This window comes from Colobus angolensis, unplaced genomic scaffold, assembly GCF_000951035.1.
Source record: "Colobus angolensis palliatus isolate OR3802 unplaced genomic scaffold, Cang.pa_1.0 Scaffold97, whole genome shotgun sequence".
NCBI classification, from domain to species: domain Eukaryota; kingdom Metazoa; phylum Chordata; class Mammalia; order Primates; family Cercopithecidae; genus Colobus; species Colobus angolensis.
The window spans coordinates 7,124,244-7,136,294 of record NW_012123709.1 but is presented as its reverse complement, the minus strand read 5'-3'; the positions used below and the strand labels follow the sequence as shown (position 1 = coordinate 7,136,294).

General features: G+C 42.8%; 2 protein-coding genes across 4 annotated transcripts in view; one reads left to right on the top strand and one right to left on the bottom strand.

Moving 5' to 3' along the window:
* The window catches only part of AVEN (apoptosis, caspase activation inhibitor), a 169,684-nt gene extending 168,610 nt beyond the window's left edge, over positions 1-1,074 (bottom strand). Inside the window, exon 1 of the mRNA XM_011932726.1 lies at positions 979-1,074. Within this exon, the coding sequence (XP_011788116.1) occupies positions 979-1,074 (96 nt within the window). The remainder of the gene's footprint in view (positions 1-978) is intronic.
* The window catches only part of CHRM5 (cholinergic receptor, muscarinic 5), a 112,964-nt gene that overhangs the window by 53,919 nt on the left and 46,994 nt on the right, over positions 1-12,051 (top strand). The window lies entirely within an intron of this gene.

Below are 12,051 nucleotides of genomic sequence, written 5' to 3'. Positions count from 1 at the left end.
CTGACTTTGCATGAAGACGAGCCACAACAAAGGCTCACAGTCAAATCCCATTCGAAGCTGTCAGCGTGAGGAAAAAGATAACAAAGGAGCACCTTTCTAAAAATTCCACAAAATACCCAAAAACGTTTTATTATAATACAATCTCACTGTTTAAGGATAATGGGGGAAATGAACTAAAAATTCCACCCTTGGTCTTTAGGAACAAAGAATAAAAAAGTAACAGTTGTCAACTCTCAATCTTGCTCAGAAACGGCAATACACGAGGGAAAAAAAAGTGGGTAGAGAGACTGTGACAGAGAAAAAGGTAAACCAGCCCACAAAGCTAATGTTGAGTGACACGTCTCAAAGGGATCTTCACTCTATCCCTTTCCTTCTCCAGGCCCTTATATCTTTCTCATAGGTGTTATTTTATTTCAGAGATAAAATGATAAAAATGAGTGGCATGAAAGAGTAATTACCATTCGTTAGCAGAATCAAGAATTGGAGACAGTACATTCCTGGCTCCTTAGATGCACTCTAACTTTCCTTCAAACAATACACCCTCAGATCTGAACAGTAACCATTATGTGGACATAAAACTGGAAAGCAGCTGGGCGCAGTGGCTCATGCCTATAATCCCAGCACTTTGGGACGCCAAGGCGGGCGGACAGCCTGAGGTCGGGAGTTCGAGACCAGTCTGACCAACATGCAGAAACCCCGTCTCTACTAAAAATACAAAATTAGCCGGGCATGGTGGTGCGTGCCTATAATTCCAGCTACTCGGAACCCAGGAGGCAGAGGTTGTGGTGAGCCGAGATTGTGCCATTGCACTGCAGCCTGGGCAACAGGAGCAAAACTCCATCTCAAAAAACAAAAACAACAAACAAAAAATGGAAAGCAACTTATCTCTCCTACGTACTGCATTAGAATGAAGTACACAGTACTATCAGATCAACAAAACCACAGACTTTAAAAAATCTTATTATGTAGTAAACTTACAATACTAATAGACACCGAGTTAGGCTCGCATCCGTACTGACCTCTCCACCTCACCTGGTCAATTTTATCTACTTCCTGGTACTTGATACTCTGCATGTGGGCACACGACTCTTTATTCTTACAAATTCTCCCCTTTCCCTTCATGCCACACTTCAGTCAAAAGTATCTCAGCAATATGTATCTCCTGGGCTACAAAATGTAACCTGAATCTTTTTAAAATATTACCAACAGGAGTTTTTGATCCAGTCAACAAACTTTTCTCCACTAACTAAACCCAAGTGTCTCTACCTGCTTGTATGCTATGGAGTATATAATCAGAAACAAATTAAATACTCAGAGAATTCCCTTCTCCGGTGAGTGGTCCATTTTAAACCAGCATAACTGTTTAGTCAAAAACAAAAGGTTTGTTTCCTCTTCACATTCAGAGTTCCAGACCATTACCTTCTAAATAACTCAGGTTCACCAAAATATCATTTGCCAACCACGTGTGGTGGTGCACACCTGTAATTGCAGCACTTTGGGAGGCCAAGGTAGGTGGATTACTAGAGCCCAGGAATTCAAGATCAGCCCGGGCAACATGGCAAAACCCCATCTCTACAAAAAAGTACCAAAAATTAGCCAGGCGTGGTGGCACATCCCTGTAGTCCAAGGTACTCAGGAGGCTGAGGTGGGAGGATCACCTCAGCCCAAGGTGGTCGAGGCTGTAATAAGCTGTGATTGTGCCACTGCATTCCTGTATGACAGAATGAGACGCTGTCTCAAGGGAAAAAAAAAAGAAAAGAAAAGGTATCATTTACAAAGTTTCTCACCTATAATGAACCCAACCACCTGTCTCAAATCCACTCACTCTGTTCACCTATTAACAAATCATCCAAAAGCCTAGAACTGAGCTCTCATACAAAACGAAACAAAGCAAAGCAACCACCACCATACCATTTTAAACAGCATGGAGACCTCATCCCCATTCCAGTAAAGTTAAGCAGATTCCCCTAAGAATAACATTTCAAGAGAGAAGATATCAACCACTTAAGATTTTTCAGGTAACGTCCCTATCACCATGTAACTATCAATTCTCGTAAGATGCCAATTAACCGAGACAAGTGATTTCAGTAAGGTTTTTTGTTTTTTGTTTTTTGGGGTTTTGTTTTTTTGAGACAGGGTCTTGCTACGTCATCCAGGCTGGAGTACAGTAGTGCAATCAGCTTATTGCAACCTCCATCTCCCAGTTCAAGCAATTCTCCTGCCTCAGTCTCTCGAGTAGCTGAGACTACAGGTGCATGCCACCACACCCAGCTAATTTTTGTATTTTTAGTAGAGACAGGGTTTCACCATGTTGGCCAGGCAGGTCTCGAACTCCTGACTTCAAGTGATCCACCCACCTCTGCCTCCCAAAGTGCTGGGATTACACGCGTGAGCCACTTGGCGCCCGGCCAGTAAGCCTAAGGTTCTAAAATGATTAAAAACTCCATTGTCTAGCAACTAAATAATGCACCACATACCATTCTGGTCAACAATGGACCACATTTACAACAGTGGTCCCATAAGGTCATAATGGAGCTGAAAATAATGTCATAGTGCAAGGCATTATTCACATGTTTGTGGCGATACAGGTGTAAACAAACCTACTACATTACCAGTCATATAAAAGTCTAGCACATTCAATTATGTACAGTACATACTTGATAATGATACTAAATGGTTACTGATTTATTTACTATATTGTACTTTTTACCATTATTTTAGAGTATAGTCATTCTACTTACTTTTTAAAAAGCTAATTGTAGGCTTCAAGCAGGTCCTTCAGGAGGTATTCCAAAAGAAGGCATTGTTACATAGGAGATGACAGCTCCAGGCATTTTGCTGGCCCTAGTGACCTTCCAGTGGTACAAGATGTGGAGGTGGAAGACAGTGATATTGTGTCCGGAATTTATTAAGCTAAGTGTTATTACAAGAGTCAAAAAGGCAAAAATATTTAAAAGTTTATAAAGTAAGAAAACTACAATAAACTAGGGCTAATTATTAAAAAAAATTAAAAGTTTAGTGTAGCCTAAGTGTACAGTGTTTATAAAGTCTACAGTAGTGTACAGTAATGTCCTAGGCCTTCATATTCACTCACCACTCACCACTCACTCACTCACTCACTCAGGGCAACTTTCAGTCCTGCAAGCTCCATTCATGGAAAGCACCCTATACAGATGTACCATTTCTCATCCTATACACAGTAAGTTTACTGTACTTTTTCTATGTTTAGACACACAAATTACTCACCATTGTGTTACAACTATCTACAGTATCCAGTACCGTAACATGCTGCACAGGTTTGTAGCCTAGGACAGCAGGTTATGCCATACAGCCTGGGTATACAGTAGGCTACACCATCTAGGTTTATGTAAGTACCCTCTATGGTATTGCACAATGACAAATCACCTAATGACATGTTTCTCAGACTATATCCCCATTAAGCAATACATGACTATTTATTGTAGCAAAATTTAGAAAAATAGAATTGCAAAGTCTTAAGCAGTTCTTTTGTATGCAATTACACTTTAATGCATACAAGTTCAAAAATGTCTTGATTTTTTAAACACGTTTTCTATGCCTCGAAATAGAGGTTTTAAAAGTGTAGTGTTCTTTTCAGCTTTTAGAACTTTCTTACTGATGCCTTTACAAGTTTGCTCCACAACATAAATCCAAGGAGGCAAATTAGAAATTTGGTGGAAACAATACTATTTCTCTTAGAGCATGTAGATCATCTGGTTTAAGCCTCTAGGAGTCCTTGTTAACTAAAGGGTTACTGCCATCATCTGGCAGAGAACATCCCGTCTTCTCACACCACCTCACAGCTCTGAAATGCATTTCAGTTCTCGCTGCTCTTTCATGAGTACTTGCTCTGGGTTACAGACGGGCAGCTGTAACTTCCTAAAGCTGTGGATACCTTCATAAAAGCGCCTCATATCACATCATTCAAGCCCCTTGACTGAATTACGACCTTACTCTCCTTGTCATGAAAAGCTGTAAGTTTCACGAATTAGGCCAAATTTCATAAGGCACAAGACACAACCTTCACATAACGTTTTACTTGTTTTCTTAGAAAAGGGACAAACTCCAGCCCTAACCAGTAAAAGCTGTTTGATTTGCCATTGCGTATTAAAAACAAACGGACCTACCAAAATTCTTTTCCTTTTAAGCACCTACCCCGTGTGGAGACAGTCGATACGCACAGGCTGACCAAATGGTGAGGAATAATCACTGGCCCAATCATCTGAAAAGTCTTTTTCTGCATATACATTTTACCCGACAGAAAATGATTTCACATATGCTCCTCCAGCTTTCCAGCATCTGAAGCTCCTTTATTATTATTATACTTTAAGTTCCAGGGTACATGTACACAACGTGCAGCTTTGTTACATATGTATACATGTGCCATGTTGGTGTGCTGTACCCATTAACTCGTCATTTACATTAGGTGTATCTCCTAATGCTATCCCTCCCCCTCCCCCCACCCCACGACAGGCCCCGGTGTGTGATGCTCCCCACTCTGTGTCCGAGTGATCTCATTGTTCAGTTCCCACCTATGAGGGCGAACATGCGGAAAAAATATGGAACGCTTCACAAATGTGCGTGTCATCCTTGCGAAGGAGCCAGGCTAATCTTCTCTGAATCGTTCCAATTTTAGTATACATGCTGCCAAAGTGAGCACTGAAGCTCCTCTTTTGAATTTATTCTCCTTTTCAGTTCTTCCCTGATGAAGAGTCTATAAAATGCCTATCTTTTCTCATTTCTGGCCTGGGTGAATTTTTCTATTAAAAAATTGCATCTTTTTCTTTTTCTAGAGATGGAGTCTTGCTCTGGCACCCTGCCTTAGCCTATCAAGTAGCTGAGACTACAGGCACAGACCACCACATTCAGATAAAAAATATTTTCTGTATCTTTTTTTCTCTCTTTTTTTTTTTTTTTTTTGAGACGGAGTTTCGCTCTTGTTGCCCAGGCTGGAGTGCAGTGGCGCCATCTCGGCTCACTGCAACCTCCCCTTCCCAGGTTCAAGTGATTCTCCTGCCTCAGCCTCCCGACTAGCTGGGATTACAGGCATGCATCACCACACCTGGCTAATTTTGTATTTTTACAAAATTAAAATTTTGATATGGGGGTTTCTCCGTGTTAGTCAGGCTCGTCTGGAACTCCCAACCTCAGGTGAACCACTGCGCCTGGCTTATTCTCTGTATCTCTAAGAGCACTTACACATGGCCAGGTAAGGTGGTTCATGCCTGTAATCTCAGCACTTTGGGAGGGCAAGGCGGGCAGATTATTTGAGGTCAGGTATTCGAGACCAGCCTGGCCAAAATGGTGAAACCCTGTCTCTACTAAAAATACAAAACTTAACTGGAGATGGTGGCAGGTGCCTATAATCCCAGCTACTGGGGAGGCTGAGGCAGGAGAATCACGTGAACCCAGGAGGTGGAGGTTGCAGTGAGCCAAGGTTGCAGTGAGCAAGTGCAGTGAGCCACTGCACTCCAACCTGGATGGACAGAGCAAGACTCCATCTCAAAAATAAATATAAAATAAAATAATAGCACTTCCACATGACAATATTAACATGAAAAAGCAGTGAGCACTCACAGCACTTGTGTAAGCAGCATTCCTAAAGTCCACAGAAAGTAAATGACAACTACTGCAAAATTTGTACTCAGAGAATTCAAGTGCAAATATTTTGTAGATGGAATAAGACAGCATTGTTTGCAATAAAGACAAGTGCATGCATTATTCTTAAAACCTCCTCCACACAATGCATGACATTTGAAAGGTGTTTGGCTGGCATGCCCTCTAGCTGAACTGCTTTCTGTTGCTCCTCAGCCATCAAATAAATGGCATCATGGCCACATGTTAGCACAAATTCCTTCCTTCCAATCCCAACAATATTAACTAGAATGGAGAAACAAGAGAAAACATTTTTCAGAGGCCGAACGATTCACAATTTCCCCCATGACAAGACAGAATACTACTATAATCGGCATCTCCCTTCTGCAGCCCTTTTCAATTGTGACCTTTAGGAAGCTCTCCCAACATTAGGGAGGAAAAAATATTTAATTAAAAGAAAGGGCAGCAAAGGCGCCTGCAGAAGGGAGAAAGCTTTTACCTTGTATTAGAGAAAGGTGGATTTTCTCAAAGCTCCCCATCCATCAGAACAAAATGCAAATCCCAGGATCAGGATTATGCAGCAGGAAGGGTACACAAACTCTGAGGCTGGGCCACAGCCAGACATGCAAAGCCTGAACATCTGCATGCTGGTAAAATTCCCTTGGAGTTAGCAATGCTAACATTATGGGTGCCTTACACCTTTTGCATAAGGATGAGATTATTTCTCTGCTTCACAGAAATTTAAAGACTCCAAGGATTCTGCCCACTGTGATTCAAAAAGGAAGGCATTCCCCCCCGCACTCTCCAGCTTACATTTTCCTGATCTTCTGGCCAGAAGGATGAGATTTCTCTTGGATTTTTGCTACTTCTGTACCACCACTGCAGCTCTGCTGAAAGCTTGCCTTTGGCTCAAAGCCAGACAGAAAAGAACAATGAGGCCGCGCAGGTGGCTCACGCCTGTAATCTCACCACTTTGGGAGGCCGAGGCGGGTGGATCACGAGGTCAGGAGTTTAAGACCAGCCTGGCCAACATGGTGAAACCCCATCTCTACTAAATATACAAAAATTAGACTGGCATGGTGGCGTGCGCCTGTAATCCCAGCTTCTCAGGAGGATGAGGCAGAATTGCTTGAATCCAGGAGGAGGTTGCAGTGAACCGAGATCACACCACTGCACTCCAACCTGGCGACAGAGCGAGACTCAGTCTCAAAAAAGAAAAGGGAAAGAACAATGGGAAACTTACCCCTCTCATCCCCCACTCAGGTTGCTTCTCCAGGCTTCTACTTCACGATCTGCCAGCTTTACTTTTCTGAGTCCTCAGGTAATCTGCCCACTGAGTTTGGTTGCCATCAGCAAGAGAAACAGGCTGCAGTGGACTAACCTCATCTTGGCCAAGTGCTCCCTAGTAATCTTAGTAATAACTGTTGTGGCAGCATCTCTCTTGGCCGCATTATATAATGATAACCGATACACACCAGAGCTCAGGCCCAGCCCACCTCTCACCTTCCTCTCGATGATGCTGTCAGGGTAGAGAAAGCCTGGTCATTCATTCTTGTAAAACCTGAGATTTGGTGCACAATTTCTTAAACTCCTCTTAGGTGTCACCATTTATTTCAGACTCTAACAAAAGATGGAAGAAAACAAAAAAACTCTCTGACCTCTGGAACACTGTCCTATTCTTGCCCCTACTCTGTAAGGCTCTGTCGCTTGCCATCCCTTCAATCACACCAGGCTTCAAAGGCCAGGTGGGCAGTTAAATATTAAGTGTAAACAGCTGCTTACTGTGTGCTGCTAGCAACTAAAAAGACCTAATCTATACGCCTTCAGGTTGTGAAGGGCATCAAAGAAAGAAAACACACGTTAGAAAGTCTGACAGATGCCACTTTTTTGGCCAGGGAAATTTAAATTCATTCTGGCTTTTTTTTAACTGATGGCAAAATAGAGGACTCTAACCAGAGAGGAGCCCAGAGAGTGGATTTTATTTCAGATGGAAGCTAAACCCCTTTTCCCTTCACTGGTTTTAATTGTAACAGGAAAAGCATAAAACCTGCTACCAGAAAATAAATGTGAATGTTTCCAGAATACTGGAAGTAATCCCTTGCTTAAACACAAAATCCATTATTCCATTACATAGCAAATATCTACAGAGAGCTGACACTACGCCAGGCATTAGTCAATGTGCATGGAATACAGCAGTGAACGAGACTGAGTCCAAGCAGCCATGAAGTTTGCATTCCACCAGAGGAGTCAAACAACAAAAAGTGAATAATTTATAATGCTAGGATAAATACATAAGACACAATAACTTCAGGTAGTGATAAATGGTATCAAAATAAAGTAGGTATGAGATGAAGAGCGACGGGGGCAACCTCTGTGAAGAAACCTCTGAAGGCCGGGTGCGGTGGCTTACACCTATAATCCCGGCATTTCGAGAGGCCGAGGCAGGCAGATCTCCTGAGCTCAGCAGCCTGGGCACCATGGCCAAACGCCGTCTCTACAAAAACACAAAAAAATTAGCCAGGAGGGCTGGTGCGCACCTGTGGTCCCAGCCCCTCGGGAGGCTGAGGTAGGAGGATCACTTCAGCCTGGGAGGCAGAGGTTACAGTGAGCCGAGATCACTCCAGGCTGGGTGACAGAGCAAGACCCCCTCTCAAAGAAAAAAAAAAACAAAAAAAAAGAAAAAGAAAACAGAAAAGAAACCTCTGCCAACTAATATTTAAGCAGAGAACTAGAAGGAATAAGGAAGCAAGCCACGCCAAGATCTAGGGGTAGAAAAGCGGAACATTCCTGGCAGCAAGTTCTCAGATCCTCAGGAGAGAACAATCCCGGCACACAGAAGCATCGGTAACAAAGCCGGTATTATGGATACACTGGTCTGAAGCAGGAGGAAAGAGAGAAGTCATGAGGTGTAAGAGACAAGCAGGAGTCAGATCATGAAGGGCCTTATATGGCCTGGTAAGGAATTTGGGTTTTATTCTAAATGTGATGGGAAGGCAGATCTACAGAGACACAAAACAGGCAAGGTTTAATCTGACCATCTTCCTCATCCTCGATCTCAACCAAAAAAAATTACTTTCAAATTCAGAGCAAAGCCTAATGTTGGAATCTACTTCATCCTCAGTTCTAATAGATCAAAGAGAAATCAATACAAAGTGAAATCACAAATGTATGCATGCATTTATTTATCTTAGAGACAGGATCTTGCTCTGTCATCCAGGCTGGAGTACAGTGGCACAGTCATCTGTCACTGCAGCCTCACACTCCTGGGCTCAAGCAATCCTCCTGCCTCAGCCTCCCAGGTAGCTGGGATTACAGGCATGCACCACCATGCCCAGCTAATCTTATTTTTATGTATGTCCTCATACCTCTCCAAACACACACACACACTTTAATGAAGGTATGTCAAAGGAGCACAGGAGCCAGCTGAAGGCTCTCCCAATGGCCAAAGCTGGAATGAACTGGAGCAATAACAAAAAGTAGTATTGGGTTGGAGCACACAGTACGAAATAAATATCCATGAGTCCATACTAGTAAAAATGATCGAGTAAATACACAAATGAGGTAGACAAATCTCCCATATAGAATTCCAAAGAATTTATATAGACACTCCACCTTCAAGGAAGGTGCTACCCAGTGACCTCCTTCCAAAGGGTGCCACATAGAAAGCGGTGCGGGGTGCAGGCAACAAGTAACTTGACAGTGCAGAAACCTGACAAATAACTACCTTATGCAGGTGATCAAGGTTTACATCAACAGCGGTAACGCATGTTGACAGTGTGTGAATGGAGGCGCATCCTACAATATACCTGACCAGTACTCCTCAAAACATCAAGGTCACCAAAAACAAGGAAAGTCTGAGAGACGTGACAACTACATGTAATGTAGTATACTTTGATCCTGAAAGAGAGAAACGATGGACGTTAGGTAAAGTCTAAGGAAACCTGAATAAAGTGTGGACTTTGTTTAATAATCATATATCAATACTGGTTCATTAATTGTAACACATGTGGCATACTAATGTGAGATGCTAATAACAGGGAAAACTGGGTACAGAGTAACTGGGAACTTTCTAGACTAGTCTCTCAATTTTTTGTCAATCTAAAAATGTTCTTAAAAGTCTGTAAAGCTTGGCCGGGTGCGGTGGCTCAAGCTTGTAATCCCAGCACTTTGGGAGGCCGAGACGGGCAGATCACAAGGTCAAGAGATCAAGACCATCCTGGCAAATACAGTGAAACCCCGTCTCTACTAAAAAATACAAAAAACTAGCCGGGCGACGAGGCGGGCGCCTGTAGTCCCAGCTACTCGGGAGGCGGAGGCAGGAGAATGGCGTGAACCCGGGAGGCGGAGCTTGCAGTGAGCTGAGAACCAGCCACTGCACTCCAGCCTGGGGGGCAGAGGAAGACTCCGTCACAGAAAAAAAAAAAAAAAAAGTCTGTAAAGCTTAATAAATATATATATTTTATATATATGGAGAGAGAGAGAGTGTGTGTGCCCTGCGGGATACATGCTCTGAAACCACAGACCTTATAAAATCAATCATCTTATCCTATTGCTATGAGTTGCTTCAGCTGTTACAACAATGAGACAAAAATTAGCTTCTAGTCAAGTACACAGTTGAGATGCTGGGCCTTTTACTTTTGCTGAACGAGCACCAGCTGCACTCTACCTACCTCTTAAGTATATGGGCACATCCAGAAAATATTTGTTGCCTCTTTAAATAAGTTCACAATAACAATAGAAATAATCACTATTATGGAGGAAGTGGGTTTGGTGATAAAAATAAAGCAAATATTACACAGATTTTAAGTCTGAATAAAAGTGTGAATGCTATATCCCAGAGCTTAAAAGAATCCATAAGTCAAAAATGATGGTCCAGTTGTAGGCTAAATACAGGTGTGATAAACCTTATTTAGTTCAGACACTTGGGCGGAGCATTAGGGGGGCTGTTTATGTGAATATTTTAGGGGGGAAAATGAATATGTTTATTATTGACCATAGAATGTGATTCTTGTTTTTCAAAAGAAGACATGGGTTTAAAAGGTTGAGAAACACAGGGCATGACTCCTCCAGAAAAATACAGGCTAAAAGATAAGAACTCTAAAAATTTTCAAACCAAAGTTCACTTGTACCTTTTTTACTGTTTTATTAAAGATATCAACTTCTACCTGTGATAGGCAGAATTCCAGGTGCCTCAAAGATGTCCGTGTCCTCATCCCCCGAATATGAATATGAGAGACTGCAGAGCACACTGGAATTAAAATTGCAGATAGGAATCAAGGTTGCTAATCAGCTGACATTAAAATAGGGAGACTATGCCGGGTTACACAGGTGGGCCCAGGGAATCCCAAGAGTCCTTAAAAGCGAAAGAGGGAGGCAGAAGAGGAGAGAAAGGGAAAGAGATGTGACCAAAGAAGTAAGGTCCGAGGCATGCTATGTTTCTGGCTCTGAAGGCGGAGGAAGGGGCCAAGAGCCAAGGAATTGGGCAGCCTCTAGAAGCTGAAAAGGAAAGGAAGCAGATGCTCGCAGCGTCCTCCAGAAAGGAACTCAGCCCGGCAGACACCTTGATTTTACCCTGTGAGACCCGTTTTGGACTCTTAAACTCCAGAACTGGAATAAACTTGTATGTTTTAAGCCACTACATTTGTGGTAATTTATCACAGCAGCAATAAAAACTAATACCCTGCCTAGAGAACTCTCCTGCTTTTAGGAGGAAAGCCCTTTTACCCCAACATCAAAGTGATATATTTACCACATGCAAATTAAAGGAAAGGAAAAAAGTTATCAATAAGTGTGAAGTAAACAAGAGGATCAAAAGATCAAGAACTACAAGAATTCTAAGTAAACTACAGCAGAGAGCAGGCTCAGCAAGTCACGCCAGGGATGCTCAGGTGATCTTAGTTAGCCACAAAGTTCATCTGAAATCTTCACATTAACCACTGTAAGAGAAAACCCAAAAACCTATTTTCTTGTGGTTAGAGAGACAGCAGTCAATATTCATTATTTGTGACAGAAAACTAAAAAGGGACCAGGCACAGTGGCTCACACCTGTAATCCCAACACTTTGGGAGGCTGAAGCAAGAGGGTTAGGCTCAGGAGTCTGAGACCAGCCTGGACAACACAGGGAGACTGTCTCTACACACACAAAAAAAGATCAGGGCATGGTAGCACACACCTGTGGTCCCAGCTACTCACGAGGCTGAAGCGGGCAGATGACTTGAGCTCAGGGATTCAAGACCAACCTGGGCAACATGGCAAAACCTTGTCTCCACAAAAAATACAAAAATTAGCCAGATGTGGTGGCATGTGCCTGTAATCCCAGCTAGTCAGGTGGCTGAAGCACGAGAATCGCTTGAACCCAGGAGGCAGAGGTTGCAGTGAGCCAAGATTGCACCACTGCCCTCCAGCCTGGGCAACAGAGTGAGACCCTGTCTCCAAAAA